The sequence below is a fragment of the Salmo salar genome, chromosome 11, assembly GCF_965601325.2.
Source record: "Salmo salar chromosome 11, fSalSal1, whole genome shotgun sequence".
NCBI lineage: Eukaryota > Metazoa > Chordata > Actinopteri > Salmoniformes > Salmonidae > Salmo > Salmo salar.
In genome coordinates this window covers 31680469-31701301 of record NC_138301.1, presented here as the reverse complement: position 1 = coordinate 31701301, position 20833 = coordinate 31680469, and the positions used below count along the sequence as shown (strand labels likewise).

The 20833-nt window shown below is 41.8% G+C and overlaps 2 protein-coding genes across 4 annotated transcripts; both read right to left on the bottom strand.

Annotated features, from left to right (window-relative positions):
• Positions 1 to 146: 146 nt before the first annotated feature.
• Positions 147 to 5658, bottom strand: LOC106562410 (F-box only protein 22). Its single transcript, XM_014127277.2, has 7 exons — positions 5421 to 5658; positions 4732 to 4864; positions 4155 to 4242; positions 3811 to 3909; positions 2818 to 2970; positions 2332 to 2497; positions 147 to 1950 (listed from the first exon to the last, which is right to left on the bottom strand). Exons 1-7 carry the CDS (start codon positions 5549 to 5551, stop codon positions 1557 to 1559), a joined length of 1164 nt encoding a protein of 387 aa, XP_013982752.1. The 5' UTR covers positions 5552 to 5658; the 3' UTR covers positions 147 to 1556.
• A 1371-nt stretch (positions 5659 to 7029) lies between these two features.
• LOC106562411 (tropomyosin alpha-1 chain) lies at positions 7030 to 20822 on the bottom strand. 3 transcript variants are annotated; one of them, XM_014127278.3, is made up of 10 exons: positions 20493 to 20822; positions 19831 to 19956; positions 17081 to 17214; positions 16036 to 16153; positions 14618 to 14688; positions 14368 to 14443; positions 14095 to 14157; positions 13808 to 13877; positions 10150 to 10228; positions 9432 to 9677 (listed from the first exon to the last, which is right to left on the bottom strand). In XM_014127278.3, exons 1-10 carry the CDS (start codon positions 20604 to 20606, stop codon positions 9674 to 9676), a joined length of 855 nt encoding a protein of 284 aa, XP_013982753.1. In that variant the 5' UTR covers positions 20607 to 20822; the 3' UTR covers positions 9432 to 9673. The 3 variants fall into 3 exon arrangements, with proteins under 3 accessions (XP_045545279.1, XP_013982753.1, XP_013982754.2); XM_045689323.2 differs by lacking the exons at positions 9432 to 9677; positions 10150 to 10228 and adding an exon at positions 7030 to 8651; XM_014127279.3 differs by lacking the exons at positions 9432 to 9677; positions 19831 to 19956; positions 20493 to 20822 and adding an exon at positions 18409 to 18847 and having other exon boundaries at positions 10146 to 10228.
• Between the last annotated feature and the right edge of the window lie 11 nt (positions 20823 to 20833).

Here is a 20833-nt window from a genome sequence, read left to right as displayed (position 1 = left end):
AACTGTTTTGAACTTCCTAAACATTTCTCATGTGTTCATACCTTCATAAACAAAACAAATACTGTCATCAGGAATGTCTTCAGAATTATATGTTCGTAAATTCAATGAATGAAGCAGAATATTGTACAGAATCCCAACTACAAAACTGTTTGTACATGGTATGTTTATCACACAATGGTGGGAATACCCTGTTTGGGAGTGGAACACGTAAAATAACACACAATTTAAAACCATCAGTTCCAATGAAGCAACAAATATGACCTTACAAGATAGTATGAAGAACGACACAACAGAGAAAGATTTTATCTAAACCACGGAATCCATTTGAGTAAATAGTGAGGCAATTCCACAATAACAGCACAAACCCTCATTCTGTTACCAAACTTTGCATCTTTTTTTATTTAACTAGGCACGTCAGTTAAGAACAAATTCTTATTTACAATGACGGCCTAGGAACAGTCAGCCTTGTCAGCTCGGGGATTCGATCTAGCAACCTTTTGGATACTGGCCCAATGCTCTAACCACTAGGCTACCTGCCGCCCCACTATTCTGTTCTTCAAGTAAATGTCTTTGTAAAAGTAATGCTTGCCCAGTGTGTGAAATAGTCTTATAAAAGGTAGTAGGAATAGGCCAGGATTTAATTGCATTTCAAAAAGGGTTTCTCCATATCTAACACTAAAAGAGGGGCATGTGTCAAAGCACATACAGGAGAAAACATTGAAATCAAGACAAACTGAATTTTTCTCAAAGGTTCAAAACATATTACTTTCCTTATCTTCTTAACTAAAAAGTGCCTGATCGGTAATCTCTACAATTATAATAATGAATAACAATTATAATTTGTTAATTGGACATGAAGTATCAGTAACTTTTCACTATAAGGTGTAAGAAACCATCTGGTCAAGATTATTAGTTAGTTTCAGTTATATGTTTTGAATATGTGCATAACATTTGGTGAGTAATTCAGGATAATATATATGTGTTTTACATGGGGAAGTCCACTGTATTATTTTGTAACAGAGGACTGAGATGAATGGACAGTATTTTCTTCTCTGATTCCCATCAGCACCTTGTTAAACTCACTAACATATCAGCAATCTTTCCTATTCAAGTTTCAAACTGATCAATGCATGATCAAGTAACTATTTGCCTCTATTGCAGCAGATAAAACATTGCATTTCCCCCCCAAAATTGACAAAGTTAAAACTTTACATTGGGAAAAGTTGAACACAACAAAAAGACATCTACATGTTGTAATCCACTTCAAACAGCATCACATACCACCATGACTGAGAGATAACAAGATTCTACAACCAAAATGTTGTTGATCCTGATTGTTACGTGCAGACAGTCTTCTGAACTTGACACCAGGTTTGTATTCATTAGGGCACACCGTTTCAAAACATTTTGCAATGTAAAACAGGTGTTTCTTATTGGATCAGTTAAGATGGTACCTCTCTGCTTCTTCCGGTTTCTTCCGTTTCGTACCTAATCAATAGGAACCTGAAGTGAACAAAACAAACTGTAGTTTGAATGTAAATATGACCATGGACTCCTCAGCCAAGGTGAACTAGGGTCATAACAGTGGTGTATCCATGCTGCAGACTGTCCGTATCCGTGTCACACAGAGTATAGTCCTCCTTCACGATACGATCACACCCGATCTCCCCGTTACCAAAGAAGCCAAACAGTGGGATGTTGGGGAACACCTTGCGGAAGGTGTCAGCCTCCACGTTACGTTGGTTGTTGTAATAGTTGTGTCCGCGGCCCACGCAGGCAAACATGAAGCCCAGGGTGTTCCTCTCTGGGAGGTTGGCTGCTTTCAGTCTCCGTATGGTGGCCTCGGCTGCCTTGGGGCTGCTCACGTCCTGCTCCAGGAGAACACTGGCCCCCTGGATCCTTGGACCGCTCAGAGCCAGACCCACCACGCCGTACGACCCCCGGCCACAGCTACGGAGAAAGACCACTGTCACATAACTGTATAGTAATACTCTAAGCTAAACCCTAACCCCGGGACCACTCAGGGCCAGGCCTACACCACCGCACGAGCCCCAGCAACAGTTACAGAGAACGACGGCAGGACAGACAAAAACAAAGTCACAGCTGCATAGTAAGAGTAGGGATTCCCAAACTTTTCATGTCGAGGCCCTCTGAATATGATGAGCCTCCAGCTGAGGACCCCCACTACCTTAAAAAATATATGTTGTTTTGCCTCTTGGTAGATTACTAGGAGGTCGCAATAAATAAGACCCCAGACCACTGTTTGAGAACTCCTGACCTTTCTCAGCATTGAAAAGAACAGTACATGTTACAGATCACTCAGGTACTCACCACTCTCTTTCAGGGGAGAAGACATTCTCCACATGGCCCCCAGCGATGAGAGCCTTGCTGCGAGCCAAAGGCTCCAGGACCTGGTTAAGGAAGCGGGCTGCTCCGGGTTTGTAGGCTTCATAGCCAAAGAGCAGCACCACACGCAGATCAGGGTTATTCACCAGCCCTGAGGGGACAGGACGACAACCGAGAGGGGTCAGAGATGGAATCATATTATGGTGGACGGTTGGCTAGAGCCAAGGATGTGTTTAGCATACTGTAGAAATGTTTGTTGCCATCTCTTTTCTGTAAATATTGGTATTTATCACTCACACTCATATACTAATCCTAGTATCAACTTTACATTGCAGGGTTTGTATTGGGCTAGAACAAGACCTGCACTGACCAGCTTAATGGTTGACTGTGGTACCCCTATGTGGGAGAGCGGAGAAAGGTATATTTCTGAACTGGTCATCATAACTTCAACTCCCAGTCGGTCACACCAACCTGCTTCCTCCAGGTGTGACTCTGAGATGGTGCGTTTGCAGAAGTGAAAGGGGCGGATGTCCACTCCCTCCATCCTAGGGAACATGATAGCGTAGCCAGCTTCTCCTTCTTGGAACTCTTTCGGTGGACCCGAGTGGGAGCCACTGGGAGTTACTGTGGGGGAAGATGAAAAGAGACTCAGCAGCAATTCTTGGGAGGACATTGGAAGTTTGCTTAAAAAAATATCGACATTTTGGCAAATGCCTTCTTCAGGGTTACTGTGGGAAAAGGCAAAAGGACAAATCACACTGTCAACCAATGTCCTTTTCCTTATACTGGTAAATGTATCACCTGTATGATGTACATTTAAAGTAGTTAGCTAGCTAACAGTAATTGCATTTTAACATATTGCATGGCGTTCCACTTCTCTGGTTCTCTAAGCACTCAATCTATGTGACATAACACTATTTAACACATAACAAATCAATATAACATAGCTAGATTTTCAGTTCACGGGGGAAGACACTATCTGCATACTTGGTTGATGGAGTGTCACTTCTCTCCAGCTTAGTGATTATATAGAGGAATACAGAGCACAGATCCTGTTGTCAGTCCTGGAATACTAGGCTATCTAACGACATATCTAGTCGCCATGCATCTCTTCCCAGCTCCAAAGCAGAGCACCCTATGCTAACAAGGCAGGGGGAGATTAATGTGGACCATCCCCTGTTGACAGGTGACCCATTCCTCTGTGATACGCTTAAGTGAGCTGGTTAACATTCAAAAACTCTGATAGATGAGAATGCACAACACGCATCAAAGAGGAAAGGACCTGAATGTCATGCACTGGCAGCAGCCTGTGTCATGAATTATGGCACAAGAGCTAGCTATCAGTGGTTAGTGTTGTAGGAAAATTATGTGTTATAACATATTATAACACATGAAATAGTTACCACACGGTGTTCTGGTCATTAGGGATTAGGAAGGGAAATATGAAAATACTGTGGTTCTTACAAACAACACCAGGAGTGGCGATGGCCATGATGTCACATCCATTGGGGAACAGCCTGTTCAGTTCCTCCACTGAGTCTGGACTGTGGTGGGTCTTGCGTGCTGCAAGAGGGGATACAGGTTAGAACATGCCTTACATTTAGATTGTTACTAACTGGGTCTCTAATATAAGCAGCAGGTTTCACAACTTAGCCTACAACTTTTAATAACTTACCACGTGTTTAGTAACATAAACTAAATGGAAGTCAGCTAGTAGATAAGAGGCCACAGTACTTTTTACTTCTCAGCCCAGGATTATTAGTGTGCTTTACTACAGAGTAGTAAATGTAGTACATGTTACGTCTTACCCTTTTTCTGCTTGTAGCAAGAGTCTTGTCCACTGAAGGTCTCGCTGTCCACCATAACCAAGACTGTTTTGGGCAGCAGGTATACATTCTGCAAACATTAAGCGAAAGGTGTTTCTACAGTTTTCAATAATGTCAGACTCCAAATACTGCACACAGACTGACTTCCACTGTAGGTGCCAGGCTATAACTTTACTGTGTTCTACTAGCCTACTTGTAGGACTGTTGCAACAGCATACAGATAGATATGCATAATGTCAAACAAGCATGCCTCTGGCTAATCTCAGTTAACCCAGAACTAAAGTCTTGCGTAATTGGTCAGATGCTCGATTAAGTTCTGGGTCTGTGCATGTTAATAGAAGAGATGCTAGAACGAGGAGTGGAACCGGATTGAGGAGATCCACTCTTTGGGCCAGATATCCCCTCCCCTTCCAAATTTAGAAAAGATGCTAACACCTGCGAAATCTTGATTTGCCCAAATATAAAACCTGTGATGAAAAACGGTGACTACTTCTGCTGAACGTTCTCCTGAAAGAGACCATGTTGTAATTTCTTGTGTATTTTCGGTATTCAAACTGACCTCCACTTCTTCAGCCAGGCTGTGGCAGAGAGCATGGCCGTCATAGTTGGACGGTCCAGAGGCAGACACCCACGTTAACTTCTGCTGGACCCTCAGTACTCTCCGTGCACAGTTCATCCACAGTCTGCAAACACTGCACAATAAGGAAGACAGTCGTCGTTAGCTCTCACTCTCATCCTGGCATGACAAGGAAGTTGTTTAAAAAACATGATACCTACGACCAGTCTGGGGATAACTAGCTAACGTTAGCTAGATTCCAAGCATTTCTTAGCTAGCTAATTTAGCTGTCAAACACTAATCTGTAATACAAGATTATTTCTAAAATACTGTTGTGCTACCTGTTAGCTAGCTAGCTAACGTATGCTAGTTTCACATGGCTGCACGCCTTTTTTGCAAGCAAAACGTATACAGCTAACAGAGGCAATTGGTGTATATTGCTAGTTAGCTACATATATTCAGTTCCAGTCCAATTTAGAACTTGAAACGTGCATTGCCATTGTTGATAAAACAAGGTGATTGCTAACGTTAGCTAGCTAGCTGACTGTGGCTAATCGGTCAGTGTTGACCGGAATTCTTGGGACATCCCTACCCCCACCCTAGAAGCCCAACCTTTACCGGGGGGACGTCCCAAGGTTCCCCGATAGCACAGACCGTGGCTAATCTAGCACGTTAGCTAGCTAGTCACTTACCACGCAATTTGGAGCAGGGATTTGGTTGGTACAAACGTCAAAATTCTCTCCACTACTTCTGCCACATTACTGAGAATGTATTCTGCCGTGCATTCATCTGAAACGCCAGAAAAGTCTGTATTTCCATCCATATTTCCTTCAAAGATCTTGGCAGCTAGCTACGGATTTGTCTTTTGACCTTTCACTAATACAAATTGCATAGCTAAATATCGAAAGCAGTTTTCGGGAGAAAATACACTATTACTGCCACCTACTGGCTAGTACACTTTATCTGCCTAGTATGTATAAATCAAATCAAACGTTATTTGTCCATGCGCTGAATACAACAACATTTCACCTTACAGTGAAATGCTTACTTACAAGCCCTTAACCTACAATGCAAATAGTCTGGGTAGCCATTTGATTAGATGTTCAGGAGTCTTATGGCTTGGGGGTAGAAGCTGTTTAGAAGCCTCTTGGAACTAGACTTGGCCCTCCGGTACCGCTTGCCGTGCGGTAGCAGAAAGAACAGTCTATGACTAGGGTGGCTGGAGTCTTTGACAATTTTTAGGGCCTTCCTCTGACACAACCTGGTATAGATGTCCTGGATGGCAAGAAGCTTGGCCCCGGTGATGTACTGGGCCGTACGCACTACCCTCTGTAGTGCCTTGCGGTTGGAAGACGAGCAGTTGCCATACCAGGCAGTGATGCAACCCGTCAGGATGCTCTCGATGGTGCAGCTGTAAAACCTTTCGAGGATCTGAGGACACAGGCCAAATCTTTTCAGTCTCCTGAGGGGGAATAGGTTTTGTCATGACTGTCGTGGTGTGCTTGGGCCATGTTAGTTTGTTAGTGATGTGGACGGCAATGAACTAGCTCTCAACCTACTCTACTGAAGCCCTGTCGATGAGAATGGGAGCGTGCTCGGTCCCCCTTTTTTTGTTGTAGTCCACAATCATCTCCTTTGTCTTGATCACATTGAGGGAGAGGTTGTTGTCCTTTCACCATATATATATATATATATATATATATATATATATATATATATATATATATATATTCATGGGTTACATTTTCAGTCCATTGGCATTTGAACAAGAATTATCTTCATAAAAAACTAAATTTTATCACTCCAAAGAAAGTTTCTGTAGTTTCTTTATCACTGCAAAATAACACAAAAATAGTAGGCTATGCATGGTCCTGGAAATATCCTTTTTTTAAATTAAATGGATCGATTCAAGGAGGTACTACCTTGGTTGATTATAATGATTATATGCGTTGAAAGTAGTATTAGACTGTTTACACACGCAGCCTATTTCAGATTTTTGGGGCAAAAAAGTTGATCTAATTGGCCAAAAGACCAATTAGTGGAAAAAGTTCAGAAATGGGATGCATGTGTGAACGTAGCCTTGGAGAGCGAGTTAATGATCATTGTGCAGTAGCTTCACACCAACACTAGAGTGTAGTCTTCACACACTACATCTGCTTACATTTCAACAAAATCACAGTTGACTTACTGGAGACCTGACTACGATTCTAACTGTACCCCTTATCTACAAGTGTAACCACTGTAAAATAATAGCACAGATTACAGATGTCAGCATGTTTTCTGAAAGTGACACTTCATAAATGTGATTGTGGGTTTTTATTTATATATTACATTCACATAACAAAATGAACAAGAGACCCCATCAAATCAAACATGTATGCTATTTGACAACAAAAAAACATTCCTGTGGCAGTGACACTGGACATGAAATGATCTAGGTCGATCTATTTGAGATTAAATAAACATACTGTACCTTCCGCCTCGCTAAACATTGTATCAGTGTACATATTGCACATGCTTATGTTCTTTTAAATATAAGTACTGTATATCACTGAGGCACCATCACATACACATGAAACATGTACATAAAGAAACATGGGCAATAAATAATTAAAGAACAAGTTACAAAAGCTGAATAAAAAAGTACAAATGTTAAACCTTGGCTTCGGTTATGGCTTAACTGGTCAAGAGTAATCCTGTCCATTATAATAGCTTTAATAAATCAAGTGCACATTTTGTCAATTTAACATACAAAAACAAATGGTATATGAGTCAAGTGACTGCTCAGCCATATGTCTGCTTTGCTATCTAGCTAACATCCAGTTAAAGTCCATTGTGTTTGTTTTCTCAGCCCCTCTGAGAGCTGAGAAAACAGTCAAGCCCCAGAGATCTCCACAAAGAGGGCACGGAGGAGCCCTCCATGGCAACGGTAGGTGAGTGTTGGTGTGATCATGGTGTAATGCTGGACCAGATCACAGCAGGTGAGCGGTGCAGTCTTGTGTGATAATGGACCATGTTGTTGCATGTTATTGAGATCCATGAGTGTCTGATCCAACATTTGACACATCAAAGTTCTCATCATTAGCCTGATAGAGTTTGTCTGTCAATATACAGTACCATTAAACATGTTCAATTCGTCACAATGTGTGCAACATAAAAATGAAGCCTGCAGACTATTAATAATTTTTGACCACAATGAAAATGACTTAACCAAGAGTTTCACAGACCCAATAATATTGAATGAAGATTGTTATAGTTAAAACATTAAAAGGTGGTCCCTGTGTATATCCTTAGTCAGCCACAGTCAGTAGTTATTGTTATAATGCACACTCATATCAAGCCTTATCATACATTGTGGGTCAGATTCACAGACCCAGATGATGCCCAGAATTACTCCTGTACAATGGACAATCTTTCTAGACAGTGATCCAGTTTATGTTATCTAAATCGAATTGCTGCTCCTGAAATAACAATTCCAGATGTTGGTTAACTAAACTAAAATCGGCCTGTGCTTAAATCCATCTGTGAGTCTGTGAAACCTGCCCTCTTCACCTGCAATGTGAACAAGCATTTAATTTCTCTGATGCTCCGCATTAACTACAGTCCAATTATTTCTTCCCGATAAATATTATCCAATATATATTTTTTTGTCTTTGCCTGACTCTTAGGTTTGTGTCAGAGACACACATTAGCCTATATTTCCATCACAGCATCAGACAAATGTCTACGGCCAATGACATGCCAAGACAATAAAAGGTATTTTAATTTTGCGCCACAAATGAAGTCCCTTTCATTTTTTTTCTTCTAATTTGAGCACAGTGCTAATTTCACAACACATCCAGTAATAGTTTAATCCTGATTTAACACCACTCTCAGTTCATTGGATAGAAGCCGGTTTTTCTCAAGCTGCCGGTACAGAGGGTCTTTGCAGTCAGAAAGCAGGTTAAGAGAAAATAGAATAGAGAGAACAAAGTGTGTTAGTACAGAAAGATAGAGTCTTGTGTCATACTACAACAGCACACACAACAAATACCATTGTTTTCTACACTCTGCCTAAATGATCACATCTATATGCAAACAAAGAAATGGCTCCCTCACCTCAATGTGGAGATGGTGTGACTGTGAAATGACTGAATTATATGTTTACAGAATATCCCCAATGTTACACAAGTCACTATTATCTTTTGGCTTTGAACATGAAGCAAAGTGTGACCGTCGGGAATGCTGAGGATGCTGAAACAGGTACATTTTCAGTTTCTGATCAATCCATGTAGTTTAACTTGGCTGGTTAAAGAAGTTGAAACCATGCCTGAGGTTGGTAGAGAGGTCATGGCCGCAGCCCTCTGCACTTACACAATCCACTGCCTGAGTGGGGTCAAATCCCTTTCCCACCGCAACTCTACACAATATATATATTTTTTTATCTCTCTCTCTCTCTCTCTCCCCCTCTTAATTTCTTGCCTATCCCTATCAATAAACAGTTGTATACTTTGTTTTAAAGAATAAGCTCTGTGGTGTGCTCTGTGGATGTGCTTTTGTTAATACTACTACCATAATGCCAACCAAAATCTAATAAAAAAACATCCGTTTGTGAAGAGGAGCTTTCGGTTTTATTCAAAGCTGCTCAGTAATAAATTAAACAGAGAAAGATTTAAAGTCAGGAAATTAAATTAAGAACTACAGATTTGAAGGGTAAGGATGGCTGACATGGATGGATGTAAAGTTTATTTTACAGAAAGCAAAATGAGTCAGGGTTCTGTACAAAAGGTGGTCTATAGGATGGCAGCAGCAGCAGAGGCCCAATGTGCGGTGGTGCTGTGGTAAAGAACAGATGTGGAGACATAGGGGACAGGATGTTGGGCAATACTGCCACATAGTTGTAGTAGAGAGAGGCCTCTCAACCAGCGGGTGGCGTCTGTGATGGTTGTGAGATGATGTAAACAATTTAACTGGAAAAGAATGAGAGGAAAAACAGAACGTGTTGGAGGGACAAATCGTAGAAAGGCATGTGACTGATATGACATGCAGGATGGAAACACAGAACAGAAAGCAGAGCCAGGTACTCAAAAAGGGTTGAGAGGTACACTATTCTGGAAGTTCATTTTAGATGTTTCTAAAAGCATGTAAAAACTGATTGTACAACTTTAATTGTACAATGCATGTTAGATTCTATATAGTTCTCAGCCTAACAAAAAAGCCACTTGTTAACTACAAAAGGCAAAAGCTATTTGTTGTTGCATGGCAGAAGCGTAAAGTGAGTCAGATTAGTAGGCACTGAAATTAAAATGTGAGTGGAAAAATCCAAACAGATGAAACATTTTTGTTGTATATGCCACTAGAGGGAGTATACAGTAGAAAAAATTGTGAGTGGGTGGGACCTATGCACAACGCACAAGCAGACACAAGCAAGTGATAGATTACATGGAGGTCATGTCGTTGAGGGCGTGGTCCAGCTCCTCGCTGATGGCCTTGTACTTCAGTTTCTGTGCATACAACTCATCTATGATGGGTGGAGTGGAGGAGGAGGAGATGACATCGATGGGGTGATAATGAAGGAGGGCGGGGACAGCAACAGAGATGATAGACAGAGCAAAGAAAGGAGGGGAAAATGTAGGAAAAAACAAAGGATTGTCAGAGAACTGAAGGAAATAAAATAGAATGTCAAAGCGAAAAAGAATAAGGGAGCAATAGGATGTGCACAGGCCACTAATGCCCTGTTAGATTGTTTAGACCAATCAGGAAATGACTAACTGAAACCCTGATGAAGGCAGCTTGCTGTCGAAATGTTTGTATCTAATTAATACATATTACATCGGAGTGGTATAGTGTGTAGCTGCTTTCTTTTCCAGAAGGAAATGACAACATGGTCTCCAACCAAATTATATAGAGCTCCATTGTGAATGCTTTGTAATTCCACAGCTACAGTACCACAGTCACACCAACATGAGGCATTTATTTCCCTGGCCTGCACTAGCCTAACAAACACTGACTGTGGGTCTGCATAATGTTAGCTGTGGCACTGGCCTAGTCTGCCTAGCACAGAACTGACTGTGCAGAATGTAGATGCAGTATCTGATGACACCACAGAGGAGGTGATGAAAGGTTAGACTTGACAATATTTGCACATAACTCTTTTTAAAATTCTTCAAGCTCTGTCAAGTTGGTTGTTGATCATTGCTAGACAGCCATTTTCAAGTCTTGCCATAGATTTTCAAACCAAAACTGTAGGCCACTCAGGAACATTCAATGTCATCTTGGTAAGCAACTCCAGTGTATATTTGGCCTTGTGTTTCAGGTTATTGTCCTGCTGAAAGGTGAATTTGTCTCCCAGGTTTTCCTCTAGGATTTTGCCTTTGCTTAGCTCCATTTTGTTTATTTTTATCCTAAAAATCTCCCTAGTCCTTGCTGATGACAAGCATACCCATAAATGATGCAGCCACCACCACACTTGAAAATATGAAGAGTGTTGCTCAGTGATGTGTTGTGTTGGATTTGCCCCAAACATAAAACTTTGTATTGATGATATAGAGTTCATTTCTTTGCCACATTTTTTGCAGTTTTACTTTAGTGCCTTATTGAAAACAGGATGCATTTTTTGAATATTTGAATTCTGTACAGGCTTCCTTCTTTTCACTCTGTCCTTTAGGTTAGTATTGTGGAGTAACTACAACGTTGTTGATTCATCCTCAGTTTTCTCCCATCATAGCCATTTTTATTTTATTTCACCTTTATTTAACCAGGTAGGCAAGTTGAGAACAAGTTCTCATTTACAACTGCGACCTGGCCAAGATAAAGTAAAGCAGTTCGACACATATAACAACACAGAGTTACACATGGAGTAAAACAAACATACAGTCAATAATATTGTAGAAAAATAAGTCTTTATACAATGTGAGCAAATGAGGTGAGATAAGGGAGGTAAAGGAAATAAATGGGTCATGTTGGCGAAGTAAATACAATATAGCAATTAAAACACTGGAATGGTAGATTTGACAGTAGATGAGTGTGCAAAGTAGAAATACTGGGGTGCAAAATAAATAGAGTAGGGGAAGAGGTAGTTGTTTGGGCTATTTATAGATGGGCTATGTACAGGTGCAGTGACCTATGAGCTGCTCTGACAGCTGGTGCTTAAAGCTAGTGAGGGAGATGTGTTTCCAGTTTCAGAGATTTTTGTAGTTCATTCCAGTCATTGGCAGCAGAGAACTGGAAGGAGAGATGGCCAAAGGAGGAATTGGCTTTGGGGGTGACTAGAGAGATATACCTGCTGGAGCGCGTGCTACAGGTGGGTGCTGCTACGGTGACCAGTGAGCTGAGATAAGGGGGGACTTTACCTAGCAGGGTCTTGTAGATGACCTGGAGCCAGTGGGTTTGGCGACGAGTATGAAGCGAGGGCCAGCCAACGAGAGCATACAGGTCGCAGTGGTGAGTAGTATATGGGGCTTTGGTGACAAAACGGATGGCACTGTGATAGACTGCATCCAATTTGTTGAGTAAGGTGTTGGAGGCTATTTTGTAAATGACATCGCCAAAGTCAAGGATTGGTAAGATGGTCAGTTTTACGAGGGTATGTTTGGCAGCATGAGTGAAGGATGCTTTGTTGCGAAATAGGAAGTCAATTCTAGATTTAACTTTGGATTGGAGATGTTTGATGTGAGTCTGGAAGGAGAGTTTACAGTCTAACCAGACACCTAGGTATTTGTAGTTGTCCACATATTCTAAGTCAGAACCGTCCAGAGTAGTGATGCTGGACGGGCGAGCAGGTGCGGGCAGCGATCGGTTGAAGAGCATGCACTTAGTTTTACTTGTATTTAAGAGCAGTTGGAGGCCACGGAAGGAGAGTTGTATGGCATTGAAGCTCGTCTGGAGGGTTGTTAACACAGTGTCCAAAGAAGGGCCAGAAGTATACAGAATGGTGACGTCTGCGTAGAGGTGGATCAGAGAATCACCAGCAGCAAGAGCAACATCATTGATGTATACAGAGAAGAGTCGGCCCAAGAATTGAACCCTGTGGCACCCCCATAGAGACTGCCAGAGGCCCGGACAACAGGCCCTCCGATTTGACACACTGAACTCTGTCGGCGAAGTAGTTGGTGAACCAGTCGAGGCAATCATTTGAGAAACCAAGGCTGTTGAGTCTGCCGATGAGGATGTGGTGATTGACAGAGTCGAAAGCCTTGGCCAGGTCGATGAATACGGCTGCACAGTACTGTTTCTTATCAATGGCGGTTATGATATTGTTTAGGACCCTGAGCGTGGCTGAGGTGCACCCATGACCAGCTCTGAAACCAGATTGCATAGCGGAGAAGGTACGGTGGGATTCGAAATGGTCGGTGATCTGTTTGTTAACTTGGCTTTCGAAGACCTTAGAAAGGCAGGGTAGGATAGATATAGGTCTGTAGCAGTTAGGGTCAAGAGTGTCCCCCCCTTTGAAGAGGGGGATGACCACAGCTGCTTTCCAATCTTTGGGAATCTCAGACGACACGAAAGAGAGGTTCACCATGCTCAAAGGGTTATTCAATGCGTGTGTTTTTTGTTTTTTTACCCATCTACCAATAGGTGCCCTTCTTTGCAAGAAATTGGAAAACCTCCCTGGTCTTTGTGGTTGAATCTGTATTTGATATTCACTGCTCGACTGAGGGAACTTACAGATCATTTTATGCGTGGAGTAGAGAGATGAATGAGGTAGTCATTCAGAAATAATTTTAAACACTATTATTGCACACAGTGTGCCCATGCAATTTATTATGTGACTTGCTAAGCAACTTTTTACTCCTGGACTTATTTAGGCTAGTCATAAGAAAGGGGTTGAGTACTTATTGACTCAAGACATTTCAACGTTTCATTTTTTATTAATTTGTAAACATTTCTAAAAACATAATTCTTCTGATATTATGGGATATTGTTTGTTAGCCAGTGACAAAATGTAATCAATTTTAAATTCAGGCTGTAACACAATACAACGGGGTGTGAATACTTTCTGAAGACACTGTATATGGCCTGTTTTACTATACAACTTACCTCAGATTTTCACAGAGAAAATGCTTCACAATATATTACATTTAAGCATAAAGGTCCATACCCTCCAGATCATCAATGGTCTTCTCAAGCTTGGCCACGGACCTCTCAGCGAACTCAGCACGGGTCTCAGCCTGTGGCACAAGAGGCAGACAAGATGTCCCATCCTCATCACACCAAAACATGTTCAAACATAGATATATAATACAATGTCTAGTGTTCTCCACCCTTTCTATGGTCCCACTTTACAGAAGATCTAGTGGCTAACATGCTAACGCTAATGTCCCACTTTAGCTAATGGTAAAGTGAATGGAAACAGGGGCTAATTTGCTAACACTAAAGGGAACTCACCTCCTTTAGCTTGTCTGTGAGAACCTTGATCTCCTCCTCGTACTTGTCCTCCTTCTGTGAGTACTGTAGTGACATAGTGGAGTGCAGGTCAGAGAGTCATCATCACAGCACTACCGACATGAACTGGTTGAATGGATAACAGGCAGAAATGAGTGGGCCTACTCAATAGAGTTACCTCCCTTTATCTCCATGGCTATACTAGCAGGCAATGGGGATAAAACCCCTGACTGCAATGACCTGAGAAGACATACATTTGTCTAAACAGACACCTACCTTCTCTGCCTGAGCCTCAAGAGACTTCAGGTTGTTTGTGACTGTCTTCAACTCTTCCTCAAGCTCAGCGCATTTGCTGGTGTTTTAGGTTGAAGGAGCAGAGGGGAAGGAACGAATGCAATAGGAGGACCGACGGGGGAAAAGAAACAAGAGTTATAACAGGGCAACAAGCACACAATAAGAGTAATAGCAGGTTGTCTCCAAAGCAGTAAATTGTGCTGTATTTTGTGGTTGGTTCCAAAGTTTTTACCCTTCAGAGAGCTCAGCGCGCTCCTCTGTGCGTTCCAGATCACTCTCAATGATGACCAGCTTACGGGCGACCTGTTTTCACCCATAATAGGACAACACATCACTATACCACATTGGTGCACCATTGGTGTACAGGTCTATATGCTGTCTATTTCCCACGTACGCACACACACATACACGAGGACCTCAGAAGTACAGTGCCTTCGGAAAGTATTCAGACCCCTTGAATTTTTCAAGGACATTCTGAGACTTGTCTCGAAGCCACTTCTGCATTGTCTTGGCTCTGTGCTTAGGGTCGTTGTCCTGTTGGAAGGTGAACCTTCACCCCAGTCTTTGTTCCTGAGCACTCTGGAGCAGGTTTTCATCAAGTATCTCTCTGTACTTTGCTCTGTTCATCTTTCCCTCGATCCTGACTAGTCTCCCAGTCCCTGTCGCTGAAAAACATCCCCACAACATGATGCTGCCACCACCATGGTGCCAGGTTTCCTCCAGATGTGACACTTGGCATTCAGGCCAAAGAGTTCAATCTTGGTTTCATCAGACCAGAGAATCTTGTTTCTCATGGTCTGACTCTTTTGGTGCCTTTTGGCAACTCCAAGTGGGCTGTCATGTGCCTTTTACTGAGGAGTGGCTTCCATCTGGCCACTCTACCATAAAGTCCTGATTGGTGGAGTGCGCAGAGATGGTTGTCCTTCTGGAAGTTTCTCCCATCTCCACAGAGGAACTCTGGAGCTCTGTCGGAGTGACCATCGAGTTCTTGGTCACCTCCCTGACCAAGGCCCTTCTCCCACGATTGCTGAGTTTTGCCGGGTGGCCAGCTCTAGGAAGAGTCTTGGTGGTTCCAAACTTCCTCCATTAAGAATGATGGAAACCACGGTGTTCTTGGGGACCGTCAATAATGCAGACATTTTTTTGGTACCCTTCCCCAGATCTGTGCCTCGACACAATCCTGTCTCGGAGCTCTACAGACAATTCCTTCGACCTCATGGCTTGGTTTTTGCTCTGACATGCACTGTGGGACCTTATATAGACAGGTGTGTGCCTTTCCAAATCATGTCCAATCAATTGAATTTACCACAGGTGACTCCAATCAAGTTATAGAAACATCAAGGATGATCAATGGAAACAGGATGCACCTGAGTTCAATTTCGAGTCTCATAGCAAAGGGTCTGAATACTTGTGTACATAAGGTATTTCTGTTTTTTCTCTTTAATAAATTGGAGAAAAAAAATTAAAACCTGTTTTCGTTTTGTCATTGTGAGGTATTGTGTGTAGATGGATGAGGAATTATTTTTATTTAATCCATTTTAGAATAAGGCTGTAATGTAACAAAATGAGGAAAAAGTCAATGGGTCTGAATGCTTTCCGAAGGCACTGTATATAATAAAGTATCAGCCTAAGGAAGGCTAGGAAACTCACCTCCTCGTATTTCCTGTCAGCCTCCTCAGCGATGTGCTTGGCCTCCTTCAGCTGGATCTCCTGCAGCTCCATCTTCTCCTCATCCTTCGATGCTCTGTTTTCAATCACCTTCATGCCTCTGGAGGACGGAATAAACGGGGGGAACATATGTCAGGGATAGGAGGACATTGCATGTTGTCTTTTTCTTTAAATAAATAAAATGTTGATAAACTAAAAAGGAATAGGAGGACATTAATCTGCAGCCCAACAGTCCACACACTGTGGGGGCCATAACTACATTTGGCACTTGGCTATTGTAACACAATAAATCTGGTACAGTGTGCTTATGTATATTTTACATGAACTCTTCTCAATAAGTGTGCTAGTTAAAGAGATTGAACATGATCTTAAGCACTTACAAATTTGTCACATATTGTACTTATTGGAATTCATAACATACTGTATCATAAGAATTGCAGAATATTGTAAAAAAAAAATGCAGGATGTAACATATCATAAGAAATGGATGTCGTTGTACACAATTGTGCAAAATTTTCGGTGACCCATTTTGGCTCGGCATGGCTTCTTCTAAAACTACTGGCTGAAACTATACAATACCTTTCTAACGCATCCTTTACTGAACACTTTTAAGAGTGAAATGATAATATTATTACTGTGGTCATGTGGATTGATGTCATCTATATGGGTTTGGTGTTGATGACTGTGTTTGAGACAGACTGATGGGTCTGATGATGGCTGTGTCTATACTCCTAGAAGAAATGGTTCCAAAAGGGTTCTGCGGCTGTCCCCATAGGAGAATCCTTTTTAACTCCTGGTAAAACCCTTTTAGGCTCCATGTAGAACTCTTTTGGGTTCCATGACGAGGCCTCTGTGGAAAAGGTTCTACATGAAACCCAAAAGGGTTCTACCCATAAACAAAAGTGGTTCTTCACACGCTTCTCCTATGGTGACAGCCGAAAGAACCATTTTTGGTTCTAGATAGCACCTTTTTTGTCTAAGAGTGTAGTGTATGATACAGAGTCGGAGTCTGAGTGCTGCTGCTCACCTCTCACTCTCATCAGCAGCTTTCTCAGCCTCCTCCAGCTTGGTCAGAGCTGTGGCCAGACGCTCCTGAGCACGATCCAACTCCTCCTCAACCAGTTGGATACGTCTGTTCAGGGAAGCTACATCAGCCTCGGCCTAAGAGAGCACAACATGGAGAAACCACAATGTCAACCTGATGCACACTCAGACAGTCACACTTTCTTCCATAATACAGTATCTGGAGAGATGTGTAGTGTAATGGAGGAGGTTGGGGGTCACATTTGGACACCTCTGTGGGGGGCTTCTTAACACTATAGGGGATTAAGGTTTAAATGTGTGAGAAAGGCATAAGGGCCCAGACCACACTATTTAATGTTTACATACCCTGCATTACTCATCTCATATGTATATACTGTACTCTATACCATCAACTGCATCTTGCCTATGCCGTTTGGCCATCACTCATTTATATATTTTTATGTACATATTATTATTCATTCCTTTACACTTGTGTGTATAAGGTAGTAGTTGTGAAATTGTTAGGTTCAATTACTTGTTAGATATTACTGCATGGTCGGAACTAGAAGCACAAGCATTTCGCTACACTTGCATTAACACCTGCTAACCATGTATATGTGACAAATAAATTTGATTTGATATTTTATTTATTTAACCTTTAACTAGGCAAGTCAGTTAAGAACAAATTCTTATTTACAATGATGACCTACACCTGCCAAACTCTAACCCGGACGGCGCTGGGCCAATTGTGCGCCACCCTATGGGACTCCCAATCACGGCCAGTTGTGATACAGCCTGGAATGGAACCAGGGTCTGTAGTGACCCCTCTAACACTGAGATGCAGTGCCTTAGACCGCTGCACCACTCGAGAGCCCCTGTAATTTCATGCTAATCTCCAGCATTATATATAACATTCTTTAGACAAGATTGTATAAAATATACATATAAATAGGCCTAATTGGTATGTTTGGAAAGGCAGTGACCAATATAAACATAATAAGCTGACAATTATGTAAATGTATGTAGCTACAGGAGGTGTAGGATGATAGTATATGATCGACTGGAGCATGCTGAAACTGCAGCAGTCTAGGCTAATGTGTTTATTTTGGAGTCTTCCTGCCTGGCACGTTTTACCATTAAATCGATTCTCACTGTCCCATTTCTCCATCCTTTTAGTACATCACAAGACAGACAAAATATAGTTTTTTTTTGTACCGTAAAATCATCTATATTCTGTCTATCGTTCTACCAAGCGTGTTGATCAGATTTATACTAATACTGTCGTCAGGCAGGCTGCAGACTAATTGTCTTAAATTATTAGCCAGGGCTTACGGATTCTCTCGCATCCCTCTCCAGACCCAGTTCCTTCTGCCGCCTCTCTGCCGACTCTTCTGCACCATCAGCCTGCTCTTGTAATGCTTTAATTTTCCTTTTTACAGCTTCCAACGACGTTAGCCCTGTCATTTCGCTTGTTAACTGCCTATTTTCTATTGCCTACGCCTTTTTCTAACGGTTCTCGGGACAGAAACGCGCAACGATGCCGGGATGAGAAAATCTGCTCACGTCTCTGTGGTTTTTTCCAACAGCTACTGGGGAGGCTGGGACTTGCGCTAAATGACACCGGAAGTAACACATGTCATACATTGCGCAAAATTGCCTCAAAATATCCAGAAAGATTTTGTTAAAGAGGTTTTTATTTATTGTATTATAGTGAGATAATATGATTATGTCATAATGACTTATTGGCCATTAGCCTATAATGGGCACTCTGCTCAGAGCCTCCCCAACCCCCTTCCCTCCTACAGGCTCATGCTAGTGGTGCCGTGATTGCGCATCATATCTGGGATATTCATTTATTATGGGGGGATTTAACCTATAATAAAACGTTTCAAATGTATTTAAAGATATTAATTGTATTTAAAAATAAAAATCGATTACATAAGGACAAAAGTAACATGATTATTCCAATTCATAATAAATCTATAGGCTACTTAAAGTATAAATATTTTTGGTACCATTTTTATTTAATGTTTTTTTTACTATAATTACTATCATAATTTGGTGTTCTTTCTAAACTGACACAATAAGATGCATGTTTCCTATAAGAACAAACGTTTAATTATTGACGTCCCCTACAACATTCTCAGAATTAAACGTTTTAATTTGACGAGTGGAATATAATGTATGACACCTACAAATCTAAATTAAAGGTATTTCAAATATTCAAAAACTTCCACCAAACTTTTAACTGAAATTCTAAACGGGCCCCCATTTTAACCCAACAGGTTGCGGGGTGCACAGGGTACACTGCTTAAACCTGGCCTTACACTGCTTAAACCTGGCCTTACACTGCTTAAACCTGGCCTTACACTGCTTAAACCTGGCCTTACACTGCTTAAACCTGGCCAGCTAAATTTAACCTTCTGCTTGCATCTTCGAGGAGGGTGGCACACAAGGCACATTTGTTAGGCCTACAGTTGGTCTACTCAGTCTTATTCGGTTTCAATGAACACATGTGGAATATTGCGCAATGCAGGCCAATGGTCGAGCCTAATGAAGACGCAGGTATTAACCATAAACAATTATGTAGGCTATTCCAAACTGAAACAATAAAATTGTCTTAACTTATATGTACATGTATGATGACTAGGTCTAGAATGAAAAATGTTCAATGTTAGCAGACTGTTCGTGGTCCCCCTGAATCCACTCTAACACTTCGGACAGGTTTATGCCACCGCGCCTCTTCAAATTTACGTCTGTGGCTTTCTTCTCAGCGAGTTCAAGTTTCTCCTGGGCATCCTTAAGAGACTCAGAGTACTTGTCCAACTCATCCTCTGTTCCCTTCAGCTTCTTCTGCAGCGCTACCAGGTCATCCTCAAGCTGACAGTTGGTGGAGAATATCATCAGTCAATTGGGGTGTGTCATAAGCAGCGTGGACAAAGCCAGAAACAGACAAAAAAGGGAAGAAAACAAAAGCCAAGAGTCATGGAAAAAAGTCAAACACTTACAAATGCGTCATGATGTCGTCTTTGTCTTTGTATGTACATTTCATTTATTCAATCCACTCACAAAACTAGAGCGGCATACTTTAATCAATAGACTACGCTATTTTGATCAAAGAATATTACTTTATAGTAGGCTTAATCCTGCATAATGCAGTATAAATGAATCGATCCAACAATAAATATTTTCTAAAACTTCCTGGAGTCTAATAATAAAATATTGTCACGCCCCCAAAACAAATATATTCCAAATATGATTAAATACAACAATCAATACTGATCCTCTGAGACTTAATTTAATCCATATCGAGAGAGAGAACGCTCCAAAGCACTCCGTGCCCAAACATTTGACGCACGGTGTCAAAGGCACCCGTGCGCAATAAGACAGAACCCGATTTCTCTATGGATGCCAACCTGTTTGCTCTTGTCCTCCGCTGCCTTTTTGTCTCCCTCAGCTCCCTCAGCTCTGTCCAAGGCATTCTCCTTGTCTAGCTTAAGCATCTGCATCTTCTTCTTGATGGCGTCCATGACTGCTGTGTTGTTGGGGTGGCCTCACCAACTGACAAAAACCAAACTTTGAGTAAAACGCTGAGAAGCTCCGCGCGTCTGAACCACACTGTACGTGAAGCTGGAGTGCAAGCTCGAGCCGACTGTAGCTTGTCAAATATGTACTATAGCAGAGGAGTTACTGGATCCCCATGGATACCAAATACTTTTTGGGAAAACGACGGCAGCTGCTCTCTTCCGCGGGTCCT